At 40.0% G+C, this 23166-nt stretch overlaps 2 protein-coding genes across 2 annotated transcripts; both read right to left on the reverse strand.

The window, feature by feature from the left end:
* Positions 1 to 896: 896 nt before the first annotated feature.
* On the reverse strand, positions 897 to 4979 carry ppp6c (protein phosphatase 6, catalytic subunit). The gene is made up of 7 exons (XM_074617652.1): positions 4777 to 4979; positions 3414 to 3509; positions 3194 to 3259; positions 2874 to 3015; positions 2688 to 2767; positions 2388 to 2597; positions 897 to 2294 (listed from the first exon to the last, which is right to left on the reverse strand). The coding sequence occupies exons 1-7, from the start codon at positions 4849 to 4851 to the stop codon at positions 2046 to 2048; spliced, it is 918 nt and encodes a 305-aa protein (XP_074473753.1). The 5' UTR covers positions 4852 to 4979; the 3' UTR covers positions 897 to 2045.
* A 1646-nt stretch (positions 4980 to 6625) lies between these two features.
* LOC141757343 (stromelysin-3-like) lies at positions 6626 to 22882 on the reverse strand. Its single transcript, XM_074617775.1, has 8 exons — positions 22635 to 22882; positions 17786 to 18075; positions 14869 to 15012; positions 12184 to 12317; positions 11831 to 12045; positions 11307 to 11511; positions 10490 to 10750; positions 6626 to 10380 (listed from the first exon to the last, which is right to left on the reverse strand). The coding sequence occupies exons 1-8, from the start codon at positions 22743 to 22745 to the stop codon at positions 10253 to 10255; spliced, it is 1488 nt and encodes a 495-aa protein (XP_074473876.1). The 5' UTR covers positions 22746 to 22882; the 3' UTR covers positions 6626 to 10252.
* Positions 22883 to 23166: the final 284 nt, after the last annotated feature.

Raw genomic sequence — 23166 nt, forward strand, 5'->3', positions numbered from 1 at the left:
TTACAATATTGAAATATGATTTTTTTTTTTTTTTTTTATTGATTTTTACATTTTAAAGAGACAACAGAGAGTAAACTAAAATACAATTACATAAAATAAAAAACACCCCAAATTAACAACAGATGCTGCTACTGTATACACACATTATAAATACATATTAAAATTAAATATATACCTGAATATTTACATGTATGGAGGACCACAAAAGTCAAGTAAATAGTAATAGAGCCTTTCATTGATAAATAACTAATTGTACAACAAAAAATAAGCATTAATGTATTTATAAATCTATGAATAAATTAACTAAATTACAAAGTAATTAATTATTTTACATTTGATTGGGCAATAAAAAAATTTAATTATGAAAAGAATTTACAAATTAAATATTAATCCATCAATAAGTAGTTTAGGCAACAAAACGTCAACTTCTTTAGGTTTAGGCAAAAAAACTACACGTTGTTGGTTTCTCACAGGATGCATGTAGGCCTCTATTGACCCACATCTATGGGGCTTATAGCGTCTGATAATGCCTATTTAATAGCCTGACAACAGTCTAATCAGCTGTTTAAACCTACTGGGTTCAGATATATAACTTAAGTAGCCTATTCCAGTTAATCTCCTCGTGACGATTAGTCCCCAGTATATCCTGAATTTACTTTTTGTTTGCTTAAGCCTTCTTACACGTCAACTTGTTTTCACTTGGTCCAGCAGTAAACATGAACCATGCAGGCTGGAAAGTAAGGACCACCATGACCACGACCTTTCCTCTAATGCATCCTGTTCTTTGTAGCCACATCAGAATGATCCTATCGTTTTTTGCTGTCATTTTACAATGGTTAGGAGGACTACATTCTAACAATCCATTAGTGTTTCAAGTGACTACTTTTCCCAAAGACTTAATGAATAATGCTTTATTGAAATTACAAAACGGGAACAATGTCAAATAGAACCATTCTCTGCTACAATACAACTACTGAGCTGAGCTATTCAAGAAAATGCACTGTAAATTTTATTTTCAAATTTAAATATTGCTTATCATGTGATCGTAATGCATTCACTTGAGAAAAAATATTTGCATTGTTTTTTTCTGAATTAACGAGATACTTCAAAATCCCAAGAGAAGCTCACATTTACTTGAGCTCAATTTCGTGGAAGCAAACATGTCCCGTCTGTTTAGTTTAATCCAGTTTATTTTTGGTTTAGATTTGAGACATTGGGAGACGGACATAAAATGATGCATCTGAGATGTATTCAGGTTGGCTACGTGGTGACTCAAGAGACAAATGCACCACAGTTGCACCTATTATTCATAGGTTTTGTCAGTGCTGGATTTAACTAAACAGGCGGGACATGTTTTGCTTCCATGAAATCGAGCTCTTAAGTAAATGAGAGCTTCTCTTGGGATTTTGAGGTATCTCGTTAATTCAGAAAAACAGGGCAATATTGTTTTCTCAAGTGAATCCATCACGCTTCCGTATAAAAGTCACTGTTGCAGCAACAACTCATCACACTCTCATAAAAATAGTCTGCAGTAACACATGATTAAAAAAAAACTTAAACTGACGCTTAAAAATAAAACCCACATTTAAGGCAGAATGCTGGAGGATGGCTCAGCAGCTGTTTATACAGTGAGTTACAGCAATTATCACAACAGTTTATTTCCTAATTCCAGTCATCGAGAGGAGAAAACTAGTCCAGTCTTTCAAAAGGCAACCATGACAAACTGCTACAATGATAAATAAAATATATATCACTTTATTTGAACATGTACTATTGGCAGTTACCACCAGTTTAAGTGTTTTATTTGCTTCAGTGGGATACATAACATCAAAATTAAACCATTCAACATTTTCTTATCATTAAAATATGAAGATATTTAAAAGGTATCATTTTCTAATCGGGGGGTAGAAGAGGATGTTTTTTTCCTTTATGACAGAACAAAGTGAGTGTGGTGCAAACAGACTGTAGCCTTGGAAGAAACTACTCAAGATGCTGTAGACCTGAAAGGAACGGTACTTCCATGAATTTCTTAAAATACATTATTATTAGAGGAAGTAGGGGGTGGTCGTTCGGGGAGGTATGACGCGCTCGGAGTCGGGCACGGCGCGGAACAGCTTGGGCTCTCGTCTGTTTACGTCCTTAAAGACCATGATGGACGCGATGTTTCCGCAGCGGTAGCAGTAGTTGGGCGCCGACCACACGGTCACCAGCTTCTCGTCGAACATGAACTTGTAGCCTTCGTGAACCAGCTGATGTGCGCGGCAGATGAGCTTCAGATTGTTGATGTGCACAAACTAAAACAAAATATGAGCACTTTCAATCAACCGGTTGTTACGGGTGTTTAAACTTTCCATTCATTAGTTTCAAATGTTGACGACACAACGTACCTCATTAGTAACCTTGGAGCCGAACAGCCAGCCTGCGCCTCGTGGACTGATAGCCCAGGTATCCACATCCTCTGGATCTGACCACACAAGATCACAGAAGGCCCCCTTGTGGGGAATCTCCTGGTTGCGTTCAATGGTGCGGATCTGGTCCAACGTCTTGATGTCAGGTGAAAGACCGCCATGGACACACAGCACCTGCTCATCTATCAACTGGGATTAGAGATTAAAAAAGGTCATTAGAAAATCAGTTCTTGAAATGTTATTATGCAACCAGTGTGAAAGAACCATGAATGAACTTACAGCCGCCACAGTCAGCATGTCAAACACTTTTGTGCAATACCGCCAGGCATTTGCATTTCCATATTTTGTTTGGCACTCATCTAAAAATATAAGCAGAACATACATCATGGCAGCACGGTTTGATGAGCTTGTGAAACAGAAAACATTTGCTTATATAAAAAGTAACAGTGAAGCACTTGTACCTACCGTAAAAGCCGTACACTTGCGTTATTTGTCTGCTTTCGTGGTTTCCACGTAGAAGTGTGATACGATCCGGCCACTTTGCTTTTAAAGCTAGCAGATGTGTAAATGTCTCCAAGCTATAATATCCTCTGTCTACAAAGTCTCCCTAGAGGACGGAAAAGAAGACACCATCAGACCCTCCATGTATTCATTCAAAACACAACTCCAGGATACAGGGCAGATACATATCTGAACAACCGGGGTACAGAATAATTGTTGTTACTTTCAACCTGTTTGTTACTTGCCAATAAGCTCAAGAAATCAAGAAAACTTAAGTCACTTACCATGAAAATGTAATTTGTGTCTGGAACTTGGCCTCCAGTTCTGAAGAGCTCGCATAGATCATAAAACTAGACGGGGACATTAAAGAGAATTTATTCTTGTGGATTCATTTAAAAACCCACAAAAAACAGACAATGATTGTTCAAAAGTGTCCCAGTATTAGCAATATAATAAAAAAAAAAAACTTTGGAGGGGTGAGAGCAAGAAATCAGTTAGGCCTACCTGACCATGAATATCTCCACAAACAGTAACCGGAGTAGAAACCGGCTGAACGTTTGATTCTTCCAGCAGTAGATCACAAACATAATCACATAATCTCTGGAAAAAGTAACATGACAGTAGTTAGTAGTGGTCAAAGTCATGCTGTTACAATACAAATTCATAACAGTGCGACACTGCTAGCTTACTGGTGAACTATTTTTTATCCATAATCAGGGTCTGAAATTAACCTTTTTCCTCACCTGCCACTGTGGCAGGTCACTGAACATTTCTACCGGCCACTCATGTTTTTTTGTCTGCCACTTCTGAAATCTAGGTAGAACGCTTTAAAATTGTTAACACTGAGTCAGTGGTACCAGACCGTAGAATTATGGAATATATCATGTAACCTTAATCCATAACTGTATTTGGTAACACTTAATTTTACAGGTCCACAAATTTCATGGTAATTAGGAGATAATTAGCAAGTTACCTATTTGAAATTTCTTTGGAATTACTGCCAAATTACCCCAATATTTACCTCAAAATGTATTAATTTAATGTTTATAATAAAGTTATTTTCAATCAATTTATAGGTAAATATTGGGGTAATTTGGCAGTGATTCCAAAGAAATTTCAAATAGGTTACTTGCTAATTATCACCTAATCACCATGAAATGTGTGGACCTGTAAAATGAAGTGTTACCATATATTTAATTTAGGCTTTAGAATTGCTTTTTAAAAATAATATTTCTTAATATAAGGAAAATCTGTCTGCCATGGTGGCAGGTGACCTGAAATTTTCACCTGCCACAGTCAACATTAACCCTGTTATTTGGCAGGTGGCAGGTGCTTATTTCAATCCCTGGATTAAATGCACAGGAAAGTATTACAGAAAAACAATATATCATTGCTGACTGCTGACATGATCAGGTTTCAACAACAAACAGTAACGTCACTGCTCCCCTTAACAAGTGTTTTAGTGCTTTAATTATATAAAAGCTCCATATATAAAGTAAGTATGTAAGTATATATGGTGGGTAACTATTCACCTTGCTAACTGTACTGGTATAGACTGCTGCTGACGTCACTCGGTGACGCTAGGCTATGAACCAATCATAACAGTTAGCCGTTAGCTAGCTAGTAGCAGCTAGTAGCTAGCATTTAGTAGCTAGTAGCTTCCTCTTTGACTCTCCTGTCCTGATTTAAAGGAGTTTGTTAGCCGACGATCTCTCTTATTATTGCTGGTAAAATTCGCATAAAAATAACAACAAACTTTGCCACATTAAAGTAAAACAACTACCGCTAACTAGCCGATATTAGCTTGTTGAACAGACGTTAGCTAACCGTTAGCCTAATAATCCATTAATATCAGGCTTCAGCTCACCTTTAGGTCGTTCTCCGGCAGGTATTTGCAGTGTCTGGCTATCTCAACGTACTTATCAAGGTCTAAAGGCGCCATTATCACAAAACCAGGAGATTAAATATAATAGTTAGTGAGCTGTAGTTCCTTTTCTTCCTCTTCTTCTTCACCGCTCCTTCATCTTCAGCTCTCCTCGCCGGTGTCAAGTCAACTAAGGTAACCACATCCGGGAGGAGCCTTCAAAATAAAAGTCTTTACCAACGAAATAGTCTTTTATTAATAGAGAACAAAGTATGTTATACAAGAGCGATATTTAAAGGTCCCATATTATAAAAAAGTGAGATTTTCATGTTTTCTTTTATTATAAAGCAGGCTTAAATCCTATATACAACAAGTTATACAACTGTGTACTATCTGTACTTCCATATGGTGCTGAGTGCTGGAGAATGACTGAAAAAGACATAGGCAAGCTTTCTAGCTTTCACAATACCCGCCTCAGAAAGATCATGAGGATATTCTGGCCTAGAAAGATCACAAACCATGAACTACACCAAACGACAGGGTGCTTGGACATGAAACAATATTGATAAGAAGGAGATGGAGATGGCTCGGACATGTATTAAGGAAACCATCTGATGACATGAAAAAAGTGGCATTGCGTTGGACACCGGAGGGAAAACGCAAAAGAGGGAGGCCCAAAACAACCTTTAGGCGAACCATCGAAGGAGAAATGAAGACGAGAAGATACAGCTGGAACAGCATTGAGAAGAAAGCAAACAACAGAGGTGAGTGGAGATCCTTAGTCCTTGCCCTATGTGCCACCAGGCGCAACAAGGACTAAGTAAGTAAGTAAATCCTATATAAATACTGTGAAAGTATCGAAACACTCAATCCACAGGGAATTTCACCCAGCCCGTATTCAGAAACTGTGCGTTTGAAACAAGCCGTTAAGATTTCTATCCATTTTTGATGTCACAAATATATGATATATTTAGACCATTTCACAGTTTTAAACATTAACATTCTGAATGTGTCCCAGTTTATTTATTTTTATACATTTACACCACGAACAAAACCTAAAAGAAGGTTTACTTGTATTTTGCGGGACAGTTCTGAAGAAATGGAACAGATATCCAACTGAGTTTTAAAGGTACCATATTGTAAAAAGTGAGATTTTCATCCATCCATCCATCCATCTTCAACCGCTTATCCGGGATCGGGTCGCGGGGGCAACAGCTCCAGCAGGGGACCCCAAACTTCCCTTTCCCGGGCCACATTAACCAGCTCTGACTGGGGGATCCCGAGGCGTTCCCAGGCCAGAGTAGAGATATAATCTCTCCATCTAGTCCTGGGTCTTCCCCGTGGTCTCCTCCCAGCTGGTCGTGCCTGGAACACCTCCCAAGGGAGGCGCCCAGGAGGCATCCGTGCTAGATGCCCGAACCACCTCAACTGGCTCCTTTCGACGCAAAGGAGCAAGGACTCTACTCCGAGTCCCTCACGGATGACTGAGCTTCTTACCCTATCTCTAAGGGAGACGCCAGCCACCCTCCTGAGGAAACCCATTTCGGCCGCTTGCACCCGCGACCTCGTTCTTTCGGTCATGACCCAACCCTCATGACCATAGGTGAGAGTAGGAACGAAGATTGAACGGTAGATCGAGAGCTTTGCCTTCCGGCTCAGCTCTCTTTTCGTCACAACGGTGCGGTAAAGCGAATGCAATACCGCCCCTGCTGCTCCGATTCTCCGACCAATCTCACGTTCCATCGTCCCCTCACTCGCGAACAAGACCCCGAGATACTTAAACTCCTTCACTTGGGGTAAGGACTCATTCCCTACCCGGAGTAGGCAAACCACCGGTTGAGATTTTCATGTCTTTTTATATTATAAAGCAGGTTTATTAAGTGTGATATAAATACTGTTAAACTATAAAAAGCTCAATATACAGAGAAATACATACAGCCCGTATTCAGAAATTGTGCATTTGAAACAAGCCGTTAGGATTTCTGCCCATTCGTGATGTCACGAATATACAATATTAAGATCCTTGACACACTTTTAAACGTAAAACATTCTAAATGTGTCCCAGTTTATTTCCTGGTTGCAGTGTATGTGAATGTCATCAGCTGACAAGAAGGACACATGGACCCAAGCAGTTGCCTAGCAATGTTAATGCAATTCTGTTGCAATTCCGTCAAAATGCGCTAAAACAGAGCGTTTCAGACAGAGGGTAAATACAGGTGTATTCAGGCAGACATTATGAGGAAAATAAAGTTTTTTTTAACATTAAAGCCTGTAAACATGTTCTAGTAGAAACATAAAATACAAGTATGAACCTGAAAATGAGCACGATATGGGACCTTTAATGCATTTTACAGCAGTTGTTTGTTTTGGAAACGTTTGAAGAAAATGCCAGTAGCTGTTTTTAAACTTTTATTTCGAAGGGATCATTAAAGTGGCGTTATCTCCGGTTAACTTTATGCCCTGCGTTTTGTGTGCAAGGCAAATGCAACAGCGCCCCCTGCTGATACAATGTCAACTGTCTCTTCCACAATAACAGCTTAGTGGTAAACATGAGCCTGGAACTGTTTGCATAGACCAGGGGTCAGCAACCTTTACTATCAAAAGAGACATTTTAGGCAAAAAACAAAAACAAAAATCTGTCCGGAGCCGCAACACATTTGAGCATTGTGATGAAGGTAACACAGATTATAGTCTAAGTATATAGTATATAAGTCTAATGCAGTGAGGGCCAAAGAGCATATGTACTACGGAGTATTAGGGCCACATTGAGGGGAAAAACATCTGAGATTTCCAGAATAAAGTCATAATATTACGAAAAAAAAGTCGTAATATTACGAGAATAAAGTCATAACTTTACGAGAAAAAAAGTCGTAATATTACGAGAATAAAGTCATAACTTTACGAGAAAAAAAGTCGTAATATTACGAGAATAAAGTCGTAGAAATAGGAAAAGCAAGGTCATTTTTTATTTTTGGGTTTTATTGTCAACAAAAAACTTTACAGATGTATTCACATATCAAACACATATTAAAAAAAACAATTGAATATTACAGCCGCAAGCGGCAGTTCGCGGGTTCAAACCTTTTTTTCACTCACCAGAAGAAAGCAGCTGAATTGCCAAAATCAAAGCAGCGAGCAGCAATGAGCAAAGTCACTTCAGCTGGTTTAATTCTGACGAGTGAGACCAATCACACACTGGTTTCATCTTTATAATGTATGCAGCCTTTCAGTAATTGCATACTCAAAATCATATTTCTTGGCATTTTGGGGACATGTTTCAATAGATCAATTTAAAATATCCAGCAAGTTTGGGGATGTTTGTACAAACCGTTATTGATTTACGGCCAAATTCGCAACAGGCCCATGCACATGTTTGGAACTGATGACGCCCCTTTAGAGCGATTTCAAAATATTGAATTGATAAGCTTGGTCCAATAATGATAAACAGAAAATTTCGTCTATTTGGTTTAGGAGGAGATGTCAAAAATGTGTTTTTCAAAAAAATCTAAATTACAGAAAATCCAGTCAGGCGGACTTTAGTGGTTCCTGAGGCTTTTTGTAGATCACATTGAGCTGGACGTGTGTGCCAAATTTCAAGTCAATTGGACTTAAGGTGTGAGATACAAAGCCCTTTTGGGGCTTGAACCCTAATAATAATTATAATAAAAATAATAATAATATCAATAATTATAATAATAAACCAGCAAAAACTCAATAGGTTTCTGCCTCTAATATAAGGCAATATAAGGCCTAATAAAGGCAAACAGATCAGTATATGTTTAAAGTACATCAAAATAACATGGACATGTTGACACTGGACTGCTGTATTTTACAAGTCAATGCAATAATCAGTGTCCTGCACTGATTACAAACAGTAACACTTTGAATACAAAATAACCAATATCCATAAAAAAAAATAAACTCGTATGATTTATATCAGACCACATTATGATGTCAGCCAACTATAATATGGTTTTCAACAGTCTGAGAATGATACAGTCTCAGAGCTTTTTCTAACGAAGACACAATAACAATCAGAGAACTGAAACACTTCAACAGATAATTATCGTATACGGCTCCATGAAATGCACAAAAAGAATACACTGAACAGTGAAAAGAACAGATTTGTTGAATTTGTGTAATACATGAGGTACTGGTTTACCTTGGCTATAGAACTTTAAATAGCACCTTAAATGTTCAAAGATGTAGCACCCATTCATTCTTGACATGCTGCAGTGAATTTAGAGAAAGAATTGACCCAAAGTTGATTTTTCAGTACTTTTTCAGTAATGGATATCGTTCTCCTGTTGCATTTGTGACAGATCACCTACAGTGCAAACAAGCAAAAGACAACAACTCTTTAACGCAGTTAATGCCATGATAACTATTTGTCTATCTTCAAACTAAATACTAGACTGGAAGGCTTTTGTAAATAATTACATTGCAAAAGTGAGTCATTTCCGGACTGGTCCTAATTCTGCTTGCATAGATTCTGCAGAGATAAATGGTTTATGTTTGAGGTTGCAACAGGCGCCTGCAAGCACAAAAAACCTAATGACTAAAACCAAAGGAAACAGAGGAAGCAGTCAAATGAGATTAACACGTTTTGGAAATAATAAAAAAAAGGTCAAGATATGTATATATGTAAGGCTAAGCAGAGGTAATGTGTATGCCTCCAAAACTGCAGAGCTCTTCTGTGTATAATGCCAACAATGAACAATGAAATGGTTGAAGCTAGTGCCCAGGTGGCACTGACTGAATCCGTTATTATGCTTCAGCCAAGATGCACGTAAACATCTTCATGAACCTACGCGGAGAAGGGTGTTATGGGTAGCCGTAGGTCATGGAGGAGCAAACACACACATCTCCAAACTCTCAACAACGTGTAGTGCGGACCTGCACATCAATCAAGCTTGTTGATTGATCCAACACATTGTTGGGAAGTCACACTGTAAAAGACAGAAGGTGTCGTATCCTGTACAGATTGTAAAGCCCCCTGAGGCAAATTTGTGATTTTGGGCTATACAAATAAACTTGAGTTAGGAGCAGTGGGCTGCTGTTGGGGTTCAGTGTCTCGCTCAAGGACACTTCGACAGACAGTAGGAGCCGGGGATCTAACCGCCAACCTTGCGGTTGAAGGACAACCATTCTACCCACTGAGCTACAGCCGCCCCACTAACGGTTCACTAGTTCACAGTTAGTTCGTCATTCATTCTTCATTTGTTCCCTGGTAACTACTCTAACGTGTTACCCATGTATTTTCAAATGCAAGTTTGTTGTTTAAAAAATAAAAATTGTTTGCAGCGGGCAGTGACTTTGGCAAGAGCTTGATGTACGTAAATGTGTTTTGAGTCAATCTTAATGAAATACATCAGCCTTGCGTATATTTCCGAAACAGACAGAATGTACTGTACGGTGAGTTAAGCTGAAAAGTCCATCCACTGCTCTTCACATGTTCAGCAGATGCATGTGTATGAACTTATTTGGACAGAGAGGCAGAACATCCAAAGAAATCCGTGCCGATGTTGCGGGGGTAGCCTTCCAGCACCTTCAACGCCACGGGATCAAACTTCCAGTATTTCAGCCCGCTCAGGAAATTGGCGTAGCCTGTCAGAGGGCGAGAGAAGGCAACAGTCAATTGTAGACGCTTACGAGTCACTTAGCCAGAGGCAAAAAAACCAAATGTGAAAGTACTTTTTCTGATCCCAGTTCTCACCGTATCGGTCCCGAAAGGCTGCATCAATCTTGGAGGGCATTCCTCCCCACTTGTGCATGCTGCGAGGATGGACGTAATCGACTCGATTCTCCTGAGGATCGAAGGGCCAGTAGGAAGCAGACTTGAAGAGGTAGACTCTCTCCACACGGTCCTCTTCCCACTTCAAAGCTGCTTGGATATCTGTGACAGGAAGACCCAGCTGCGACACTGAATCTGGTCCTGTAATCTTCCTCTCAGCGTCAAACACCCAGTAGCTTTCACCTGTCATGGTAAGAAGATAGAATTAAAACCCCAAATTTGAACCTCATTTATCTGGACCTTATATGTCATAGACTAGAGCCATCATTGATTTTGTTGGCTGAAATGACAACTGTCACCAGCAGATTTTATCAGCTGTAGCTGAGTTAATTAACGCACACTCAGTTGGTTGGCTGAGAACTGTTTTTAATGTTTTAATGTTTCCTGACTCATTTTTAAAATGAGAACCACATACAGGGGTCTTAAATATGTTATCGAGCATTTTTCCTATCTTTATTCAAGAGCATGGTTTTTCAATTTGAGATCCTGACTCATTGATTTCACATTCAGATTTTGTAATGCCCTGAAAACCCTGTCCTCACACTTAACCTGCCCCTGCTTGCACTTGGATTTGCTCTGCTTCAGCTCAAACTGTACGCTTACACTCAGGACTGTGAACTCAGAACTATGACTTCAACTGCTGTTGTTGTTTTTTTGTATGTTTCAACAAGTTTTCATCAGTTAGCACACAAGCATTTTCTTCAGAAAATGTAGCCTTTTTAAATTCAGAATTTCCAACCTTGGAAGAACCAGATGTTGCCAGACTTGTCTTCATACGCAGCATCGATGTGGTCAGGAATGCCTCTCCAGTGGCGTGAAGCCAAGGCCGGATAGCCAGCTTGTAGCTGCCCATCACGGATACGCCAAACATATCGAGACTTGAAGAAGAACAGCTCTCCCCTGATCATGGACACGGCGTCAAAGTTTGTTCTGCAGGCGTCCAGCTGGGGCAAAACGACAAAAACACAGCACATATTTTTGTCTTTGGACTGGATATGAATCTGTATCTTAAAATACAGTGCATGTAGCTGTGAGGTCCATTAGGCCTGACAATGTGCAATGTCTGCGCAATTCCCAATTCTTCCAATATTAGGAAAAACTGTTGTTTAATCATCATGTTGGCTAAAATGTTGGTGACATTCTTTTGTAAACAAACAAAGTAAGCAAAAATGATTGAAGTCATGTCCATATATATCGTACGATAAGTCGATAACGTAATTATTGTGACAGGCCTGAGGTCCATTCCCAGTATTATTGTCTCACCGTTCCAATGTCAATCTCATTGGTCTCCGTCATCTCGGGTTGTGCGTGCCGAGGCGGGCCGTACAGATACTGGATGCCCCTCTTGTCATCCTCGCCGAGCTGCACGGGGTAGGAGTCGCTGTAGAAAGGATTCATCACGGCATCCGGCTCCAGGGAGTGCTGCAGGCCGAGGACGTGGCCAAACTCATGAGCTGCCACTTGTGGGAGATCTGTGCCTAAACAGGACAGCAAAGGACAAAGGATAAAAATTAGTTGTTGGATCTATTATTCTTTAGTTTTAAAGAAAAAACATTTAAATCCAGGTTGTTCCAAAATAAAACAAGATCTCTGTTTACCTCAAAGAATGTACTCACCCACATCGTTGCCCACTACCCAATGCTCATCATAGTCAAAGTGGACTTCGCCCTCTCGGTGTGTCCTGGGGAAAAAGGCGTGGGCGAGGATACCTCCAGGACCATCGAACGGTAAGCTGTCCCCATGCCAGTACCTGCACAAGCATTTTGTGATTCTAATTAATAGTCTCTTGCAAGCTTAAGTCATTTTAGCAGAGGTAAACCTTTCATGAAGTCGTCTTATTATTATCATACCTTTGTGTAAAAGGCCTCATCAGCTCTTTGAATGGCTTGTTATAGAGCCATGACCACAAATACTTGTACAGGTTTAGTTACAGGTCAGAGCGTTATTTATTATGATAAAGCTCAGGAACCTGGAGATGATCATACACAGAGCTGCTTTGTTCAAAGATCACATCACACTAACTCTATAATGATCCACGTTAATCATCCAGTCACTTCATGCTGGTACAAGCCTGTAATGTGGTGTTATGTTGGGGTACCATGACAAGGGTTGGATAACATTTTGCAGTTTGCTCTGCTGGATAACGTCCATGTTGTATTGTATTCATAACACGAGTAGAGATGGGTATTGTTAGCAATTTGACGCCACGTCATCAGAGTGAAGACTCCAGTCAATGGGGCCTTCCTTCTTGACTTCCTTTTTTTCTAATTTAATCTATAAAATACAATCCATAACAGCAGTTATAAAAGTAACTAGGTCAAGATTTGAACAACAAAAGTGCTTGGCAGAGAAGTTATGTGACTGTAATGTGGGAGCACACAGTGAAGCAAAAGATATGACGGAAGTATCGTAAACCAAATGCCAAAATGACTCATCTAGGTTGATAAAAACGTAGCTGTAGGCACACTATTTAACCCTGCCAAACAAGTCCTGTACTGCAATCATTCATGTGGGTAATCTGCTCTTGAGCTTGGCTGGGATACATCTGGTTTACTTTTTCCTGGGTCACTCTGACAAAAGGATCAAAGAGTTTCATGTCTGGGTCAGATTACAGAGATCATTCTGCCGACCCTGGGTCTGTATTACACATACATATAAACTTATTATTTTTTTTTTTTTACCATTGGTTATACATATTTCTCTATACTGAGTTTTCAAAACTCTTCACACAGCACAACAGCAGTTAATGTGCAGAACTTTTTATTGCTTTGACACAAAGTGCATTCAATGACTTTATCATTTTATGAATAGTTTCCTCACTCAAACTCAACCACCACCAAAACTCTTTACACTCCAGTAGTACATTTTTACATACATATTGTATTATCAGACCATTAAATAGGTGTCATCAGTCGCTATAAGCACCATAGATGTGGGTCGTTAGGGGCCTACTACACCTACTACGTTGTAAAAGTGAAAGTGAAACTTAAAAGCAACACGCTCAAACATGTAAAACTAAATGAAACGTCACGTTTTGAACACAAACAAAAAGTCTTCTTTAGGTTTAGGCAATAAAACTACAACTTCTTTATGTTTAGGCAATAAAACTACAACTTCTTTAGGTTTAGGCAACAAAGCTACAACTTCTTTAGGTTTAGGCAACAAAACTACAACTTCTTTAGGTTTAGGCAACAAAGCTACAACTTCTTTAGGTTTAGGCAACAAAACTACAACTTCTTTAGGTTTAGGCAATAAAACTACAACTTCTTTAGGTTTAGGCAACAAAACTACAACTTCTTTAGGTTTAAGCAATAAAACTACAACTTCTTTAGGTTTAGGTAACAAAACTACAACTTCTTTAGGTTTAGGCAACAAAGCTACAACTTCTTTAGGTTTAGGCAACAAAACTACAACTTCTTTAGGTTTAGGCAACAAAGCTACAACTTCTTTAGGTTTAGGCAACAAAACTACAACTTCTTTAGGTTTAGGCAATAAAACTACAACTTCTTTAGGTTTAGGCAACAAAACTACAACTTCTTTAGGTTTAAGCAATAAAACTACAACTTCTTTAGGTTTAGGTAACAAAACTACAACTTCTTTAGGTTTAGGCAACAAAACTACAACTTCTTTATGTTTAAGCAATAAAACTACAACTTCTTTAGGTTTAGGTAACAAAACTACAACTTCTTTAGGTTTAGGCAACAAAACTACAACTTCTTTAGGTTTAGGCAATAAAACTACAACTTCTTTAGGTTTAAGCAATAAAACTACAACTTCTTTAGGTTTAGGTAACAAAACTACAACTTCTTTAGGTTTAGGCAACAAAACTACAACTTCTTTAGGTTTAGGCAATAAAACTACAACTTCTTTAGGTTTAGGCAACAAAACTACAACTTCTTTAGGTTTAAGCAATAAAACTACAACTTCTTTAGGTTTAGGCAACAAAACTACAACTTCTTTATGTTTAGGCAATAAAACTACAACTTCTTTAGGTTTAGGCAACAAAGCTACAACTTCTTTAGGTTTAGGCAATAAAGCTACAACTTTTTTAGGTTTAGGCAATAAAACTACAACTTCTTTAGGTTTAGGCAACAAAGCTACAACTTCTTTAGGCTTAAGCCATAACTACAACTTCTTTAGGTTTAGGTAACAAAACTACAACTTATTTATGTTTAGGCAATAAAAATACAACTTCTTTAGGAAGTTTATTCTTTGAAATCTACTTTATCATGGAGCCAAGTAGCGCCTATTAACAACCTTCCTGTGTGTTGTTGTGTTGCTTGCCGGTGTACCTTTCTTACCTGCTGAAGTCAATAATGATGTCAGCTTTCTCAGTGGTGACCTCTGCGAACGTCAGAGGAGTCACTGCACTCCACACGCCAAACGCCTCCTGGAAGATTTGCCGCACTTTGCCCTCACTCATCTGCCAGGGGAAACGCATAATTCTACACACAAACACACACACACACACACACACAAAACAATGCTGTATTAGAGAGCACTCGTGAAAAAAAACAGGGTAACATTTCATTTTACAGGTCCGCAAATTTCCTGTTAATTAGGTGATAATTAGCAAGTAACCTATTTGAAATGGAAAAAGGTGGAAAAGGTGGAAAAAACAAAACTTCAGTTCAGGTAAGCTTAACAAAATTGAAACTTTCGTCCCACACCTGTGTGTTGCAGTGGAGTATGAATACACGGTAATCATTCCAATCAGTGCTTTTCTTGTGATATAGATAGAGAATGGGCTCTTTCTTATTGTTCAGCTGTGTGGACAAGCTCAGGCAGGACAGACAGGATCTGATATGAACCGCTGACAATGTTAAAGGACTTCCCCATGCACACCAAACAGATGGTAAGCTCTGTGTGCTGCAGTGTAAGGAAAAAGCTTGAATCCAAATTAAAATGAAAAGACAGTAACCATACTGCCTTGATGTGGTGTACACAGTTACAATAACCACAGGGTAGATTTAATTGATGCTCTTGGATAAGCTCTACTCACACAATACATAATAAAATTGGTGTTTTGTCTGTAATATTCTGCATTTGTCCTTCAATAATCACTGATTTCCAGTGTAAAATAGTGAGTTGTCAAGTCTTGCATTCTTACGGGCTTACAACAGTTGTGGTTTTTCGCCACGCTGGCAGCTGAAGAAGGACATTAAAGCTTCAGTAGGCAGTATATTTTTGGCATCATTGGGCAAGAATTCCATAATAACCTTTCAGCATATTGTAATTCAAGTGTTCTGAGAGAAAACTAGACTTCTGCACCTCCTCATGGCTCTGTTTTCAGGCTTTAAAAAATCTAGCCTGTGACGGGAGACTTTGACCAATCACAGGTCATTTTATTGAGAGAACGTTCCTATTGGCTGTGCTCCGGTCATGTGACCGGAACTTGGCGTTCCTTCACCAGGTTTCACAATGGCGGCGTCAAACTTTCTAATTTTACAGATAAACCGTGCACTACAAGATGATTCTGAAAACATTTGAGGCGAGAAATAGGCATTAACGTAACATAATATTGATTCATATTTGATCAGCGCTGCCTAGTTTGACCGTTTGGTCGGAGTTCGCGAGTGATTGACAGCCGGCTCTCATAGACGGCAGCTGGACAGCAGACCTCAGATCAGCTCTTACTGCTTGTTTTCCTCCGGTCTGTGAAATCTTGCAGATGCCGTTAGGAGAACCGGAGGACACAGAGGCAGAGCCAGATGTTTTTTTTCAGGTTACCTGTTTCATGTACTACTGTCAGGATATAGCGACCGGTAACTTTTTTTAATCATATTTCCTCCAATCTCGCCTACTTCAGCTTTAATACATGTAAATGGTTAAACACAAAGTGTTCTTCCCGCATGTTAATGATTAACCAGATCACCCATGTGTGCAACAGGCCTTGTTACTTGTGGTTGACAACATTGCCAGTTGTGTTAAAAAGGGAAACCCAGCTAAGTTGGAAGCACTAACACCATTACTACTGCCTATTTATGGATGCTTTCTCAAACAGTTACACTGGTAAAGCCTACAGAGGCAGAGCACTCTGCTTTTGTCACACTGACCCCCCTGGTAAACACATACATAACAACATCTCTACAATAATAATTATGAATCCATTCATTTTAATTACAGGATGATTCCACAATTTATGAGGTGGCTGGCGATTCTGCCTGTTTTTGCTGCTTTGACAAACTGAATCTACAAACAATTTACACCACAAGCCTTCGTGTGAAACTACAACGTAAACACATTTTCCTGTAAATAACCATTAGCTCGCCATCTCCACCCCCCTCTCTCATCCTAATTCCAGACATGATGAGGTTCATGGCTAAACTAAAAAAAACAGCTTTGTTTTGTTCCATCAAGTGTTCCTCAGATAAAAATGAATTTGCTTTTCATGAGGTGATGACAGTCAGACATCTAGAGGCTTAACAGAGCTGTTGATTTGTCTTGTAGTGTTTTCACACTTGGTCCCTTTCAGCCCTCCAAACCAACTCAGAGGAGGTCTGAGTACGGTTCCCTTCAAGTCCGTGTTGCAGTTCGCTTAACCTGTACATCGTGAACACAACACGCTACTACCGATACTTCGGTACCAAGTCGATGCAAAAATTCTGAAGATGGGATGGTTCTTGTTTTTCTACAGTACTGCAAGTTCCGTATGTACCGTCGAGGCTCAGGACTAATGGCGTCACGTCGTCCCGCGAGGAAAAAGAAAATGTGTTTTGATTTTGGTGAGAAACTTGAGTAAGAACAGTTGTTTGAAGGAGATGTTTTTACAGCTTTTACAATATAAAAAAGAGACAATATGCATGGACATTTTACGACCAGCGCTTGAGGAGAGAGAAACGTGCCTTTCTGTCTGTATCAAAGAAATCCAGATAACAGCAGCTGTAGACTATAAACTTGCCGATACAGCTTTAAGAGCTTGCACACGCTCCCATGAGGGCAATCAGTTTTTGGCACGATACCGGAGATGCAAGACACACAGCCACCCCACGTTAAAGATCAAAGTTAGCGCGCTACATATGTTGACCGTCAACTTTTCTAATCGGTAACACCTGTGCTGTAATAAGTTTATTAACCGGTGGGAAAATGTCCTCACAGTCACATCCCTAACATCCAGCAAACCATCCAGCAGTGCATTCAGGATTAAAAGACAGTGACAACAGCAGTGGTAAACAACTGAACAAAGCCACGTACTAACAAAGTATTTGTGTTTCTTACTTGTAAGTGAGGTGAGTCTTCTCCCAGCGCCCTCCGAACAGCGCATATCGTTTCTTGCGCTGCTGTCTGCTCAGGCCTCCCTTCTTCTTATTCTTCAGGTTATAGTACGACAGGCCGACCTGCGTTAAGGTGGGATAGTCTGGGACTCCACAGCGAGGACGCTTCCACAGCTCCGTGTCATTTTTGGATGCCGACTTGACAGACTTGAAATGGTAATCTTCATTTAACGTGTCCTGTTCGTGTTTTCCCCTCTTCTTCAGACCAACGTGACCGTTGCCGTGAGGCGATACCTTCAGACAAAGGCACAGTCATTGAGTTCATCATACAGAAACAGGGTCTTTATTAACCTATAATCTTTAAGGTGTTGCTAAGATATGAGGGAAGCAACGTCATCGGACAGCGCATTGTGTTTACAGAGTCAGTTCAGCTCCTACACCTTCTCACCTCAAGTGTGACGGTTAGTGTGGAATTGTGGAAACCCCCGTACCCGTATGGCTGTGAATTTTTGACTGTCGTCTTCTGCTACGCTCTCCAAGCTACTCAACCATCACACACGGACCCAAACTGTTACAAACCACATTGCTTGGCAGAAGAATGAATTTCTTATCTGTATATAATTGCATTTGTTATGAAACCTTGCCAAGTATGAAGTAACAACGTCCCTTAGCTGTTGTAAAAATCACTGTAAATCACAGCCTCTTGTGGTTTATTGCTTGATTAAATTCTGTTATCTAAAGGACCAATATGTAATATATTTACTGTAATAAATCATAAAATGACCATGATATATCAGCAAATATTCACAAAGAGAGGTGAATTAGGGGCATGTTTGCTTGAAAGATGACTGAAACAATTGATCGACTTAACTAAAGCCAGTTTTCAACAATCTCTCCACAACATGCACAACGATGGACTCGGGGTTGAAGAGGTTTTAACCACTTCAACAAAACTGAAGCCACAGGCTTAGCGGAGCTAAGTGACAGATCTAAGGCAAGTGTGCGGGCAAGAAGCAAGTTTTCATAAAGATATAAACACAAAGGCACATGCCATTGAAACAAAGCTTTGTGTATGCTCAGGGGGGAATCCTGGAGATGGAGCTAACATGTCACCACAGGACCCTGCGGTTGCTGCATATCGCCCGAATTGACGTGCTCAAGCTTCAACCCAAATTAAGTGCTCAGCCCATCTACAGAAGGGAGCATTGTAGTTTTATCTAATAGGTGGCATCTGTTACATCTGTTACAAATGTGTAAATACAATGTGTCCATGCAGGTGTGAACATGCACATGATTGGAAAAATGTGCACCACACACAGATACACATGAATCTATTCTGCAAACCTCCACAAAAGCTGCATCGCACACAAAGTGAGCAGATGTCTGGAAATTCCCTGGTGGGTCATGACATCAGGTCGTCTGCAGTATACCACAGGGAGGGTGTTTTTCAAGGATGCTGATCTGGCATTACTGGGATTGACTAACTTTACGACTTGCAATTACAGAAAAAACTGTAGCAGAATCTGATCTGACTTTCTAATTCACCACCACAAACGTGATAAATTCTACTACCACAGATGGCAGAGATAAAGTAGTTAAAACTTGAGATAAATGATGTGCGCATTGGAAGAAATCTGGGTAAATATTTAGAGGGAAACTACGGCCATTTCAAAACGCATACATGTTATTGCTGTGGTCTAAAGTTGTGCATACGCTGTACGATTTTAGCCCATTTCTGGCCCGAATTTTAAGCCGCACGACTCCTTTTAGAGTCGGACCGAATTTCAGCTTCGTCGGGCGCCGTTTGCCGTGAAGTGTACACGGGGGACGAGGATCAATCAACTCCTGACAAGTCGGAAATGTTGGTCGACCGACCACAGGCTCTCACACAGTTGAAGCCACGAGTTGATTCCCCAACATCAGTGCCTTTCTTCTACTCTTTTTACAGCAATCACAGCGTAGCTATCAAGATAACAATGTACAATAGATATTCTGCTTCTGCAAATGGACAAGCCATACTGTCCACGTCTTCCTAGCCACAGCGAATCCATATAACGTTACGCTGCTGCTTCTGTTTTTTTTAGATGTTTCAGCAGACAGGATGGCACAGATGATCAAGGCAGCACGTTTCTACCTTGTTAGCATTGTGACCCGTACAGATCTCTGCTAGCAAACAAACTTTACCTGCCTCGGAGCTTTCAAACCAATCTTTATGTACAACTGTCAACAGCCAGAACGGCCCAGAGGAGCCGACCGGCCGTGTTTTTTTTATATTTACCACGTTACAGTGTGAGCACATAAATCGTGAGCTTTGGCTTTACATCACTAACGCTCTACTCGTACAGTCGGAGTAGGAAGCACACAACAACATTTCTAAAATGGTACAGTGCGTGCACAGCTTTAGACAGTCCAAAAATATGAGTAAACATGAACAACTCTCTCCCAAATCCAAAAGCCTGAGGGCAAAAACTCTAACTTGTGATGTCATAGGGTATAAAGTCTGGGACACTGAGAGAACCCAGGGGAATGTTCTGAGTATATGGGAACATTTTCTGTTTCACAACTGGGTACAAAGAAGAAAACAAACATTTGTGTGAGTCCACAAAATCAGTCTCTCATTCATTGTCTACGGAGGAGCTCAAGACTTTAAACCCTATGACATCACAAGTTTGAGACTTACTTCTCTGGTTTCTGGCTTTGAGAGAGAGAGAGGAGCTCATGTTAACAAATATTGATTGAACTCTCCTCAGCCATGGAAATAACAGATGGGAATTCCTAATTTAGGTGGTGTTCCCCTTTAACCGCAAAAACTCCCAGATATCAGCGGGCGTTCTGTGTTTTGCACACAAACGGACTGATTATGCCAAGCGGAGGAAATATTTGCAGGATAAAAGAGGATTAGCATGAATGGAGATGACAGACTGATCCTCTACTGTAAACATCGCTCACTAAACCTCTTCAGTTAACAAGCTCAATCAGAGATTTTCTACACTTGTGAGAGCTACCGTACTGCTGACAGTATACAGTATATAGATACAGGTATTCACATCATTCATTCGTGCTGCTCAGCCTCATCACAGTATTTATTTACTGTACCAGAGCTGGGACCTTTCATCTATCTCCAGATTAGATACTATCACGATACTTGGGTGCGACTTTTAAGTATTCAATATTACGATTTATTGCGATATTGTGACACTCGACCATGGGAAAAAGTTGAATCATACACTTCTAGGGACTTTTACTTTGGAAAATATCTAAATTAATACAATAAAAATGTTTGATTTTCAGCATGTATGTAGTTAAATATATTAGTCATTGTCAGAAATTATTTATTACATTTATTCCACCAACTCAAAAATCAAAGACATTTCCCTCACAAATTAGTGGTATTTTCTCCTCTAACGGACAATGTTTTAAACGTGGTAAAGTAATAGAGTAAATAGTACAATATTTCCCCCTGAAATGTAGTGGAGTAGAATTAGCAGTAGCAGAAAATGGAAATACCCAAGTTAAGTACAAGTACTTCAAAATTATACATCAATACAGTACTTGAATAATGTACTTAGTTATCTTCCAACACTGACTGTTGAGTAAGCGGATGAACAAACTCAGGATTACATAATGACTAACAATGTTTGATAGTGTTGTGATGTCGTCCTGTTTGGCAGTGCTGTCCTCGGTGAGGTTGCTCAGCCGCTGGGTGTCTGTTTGCCGGATGTGTTTCTCTCTTTCTAAGTAGCTATCTGCTGTTTTTCTCCAGTTCCTCCGAGTCAGCAAATAAGCAAAGTTTTTATAAACACCACCAGTTGCCAGATGACTTGCCTCTGCCTGCTTAATCTGACTCCCACTGTTGACAGCTATACCGGAAAGCAGCAGGGCTGTCATCAATGAAGCTGCAGAAACTAATGTTGTCCTATTTGGGCAATGACATACAGTACAGCCTACAGTTCAATGACATAGCATGCATAATGCTTTATTTGTTTTTTACTGCAAGAAAAGGAAGGTTTGATTCCTTTCCATTTATAAACTACAGTTTCTCATTCATAGGAATACTCATCCACAAATGAACTGAAAATGTATTACCACTACAGGACCAGTGAGGTACCCTGCAGGGTTAATAATGATTTCAGCTGTCAGATATTTCATGGTAGCAGCTCGAGCGTATGATTTTGAGGAACAAAAGCATTTACACAGTAGTCAGTGGCCGAACCCTGTTTGAACTAAATGCTGCCATGCCAGCTTTGTATGAAAGGGACAGGAGTTTGGAGTTGTTGAAGAAGAAGAAGAAGAAGAAGAAGAAGAAGAATATATTTTATTGATCCCTGAAGGGAAATTACATTTTTTCATTCTGTTGTTAGTTAAAAACACATTACACACATGCACAAACAGGACCTATTTACACATGCATTAATGGATGCATTAATGTCAGAGTGAGGGGAGCTGCCCAGGAAATGCACCAAGAGCAGTTGGAGGTTTGGTGCCTTGCTCAACGGCAGTGCCCATGAGGCAAACTGGTACCTCTCCAGCTACCCTCCAATTCCCAATTTTCTGCCGCTCTTTTAAAATAACTGTGCAGAACACAATTTCCCCTCACTTCATTTTTAGCCAACTTTATGAGTTGTATGAGAATGATGTCATGAAACATACAGCTGCATCTAGCTACTGACATGACAATACATGAAAAACATGAATGCATATGCAATTATTTTGTCTTTTACTCATCTCTCGTCACACACAGCATCCTCTTGTGTCTCTATACCTGCTCAACATTGTGTGAGCTCCGTGCGTAAAGTTCCCTTTAAGCCTCTGTGCCACTCTGCGTAAAGCTCACAAGTCTGTGTTGGACTCACCTGTAGCTGCTTGTACCTGCTGGCTGGCCGCTCGTGCACCGGCAGAGAATGAATGCAGAGGAAAAAGTGCAAAGGTAAGATGCAAAACACGAGCGTCCCAGTCTGCATCATGTTGTCCCAGAAGGGCTCAGATTTGAGAGAGAGAGGAGGAAGCTGGATGAGTGCTGGTGGTGCAGGAGGAGGACGCTGAGTGGAGGAATGAATCACGGTGCAGAATTCTCTTTGTCTTCTTCAAATGACACTTCTTGCGAGCTCCCACGTGCTCAAATGTACTACAACACGTGATTTAACCCCTTTAACTCCAAATGCACGACGATAAATGTTTAGTGCAGTAAAAAGTTGGCTGCATGGCTGGCTTCCAAAAAGCCTATTTGAGTAGTAAATGTAGCTGCTTAGTTTCATTCCACCAGTAAATGAGACACTCGCTGGATTTTAGCCGAGTACCTATTGAAATTAAAATTATTATTAAAGCTGCAAGCATAGGGCCCTCACACCTTCGGGCACATCGGGGTGACTTGTGGGACGCTGGTCG

This window comes from Sebastes fasciatus, chromosome 19 (genome assembly GCF_043250625.1).
Source record: "Sebastes fasciatus isolate fSebFas1 chromosome 19, fSebFas1.pri, whole genome shotgun sequence".
Classification (NCBI taxonomy): domain Eukaryota; kingdom Metazoa; phylum Chordata; class Actinopteri; order Perciformes; family Sebastidae; genus Sebastes; species Sebastes fasciatus.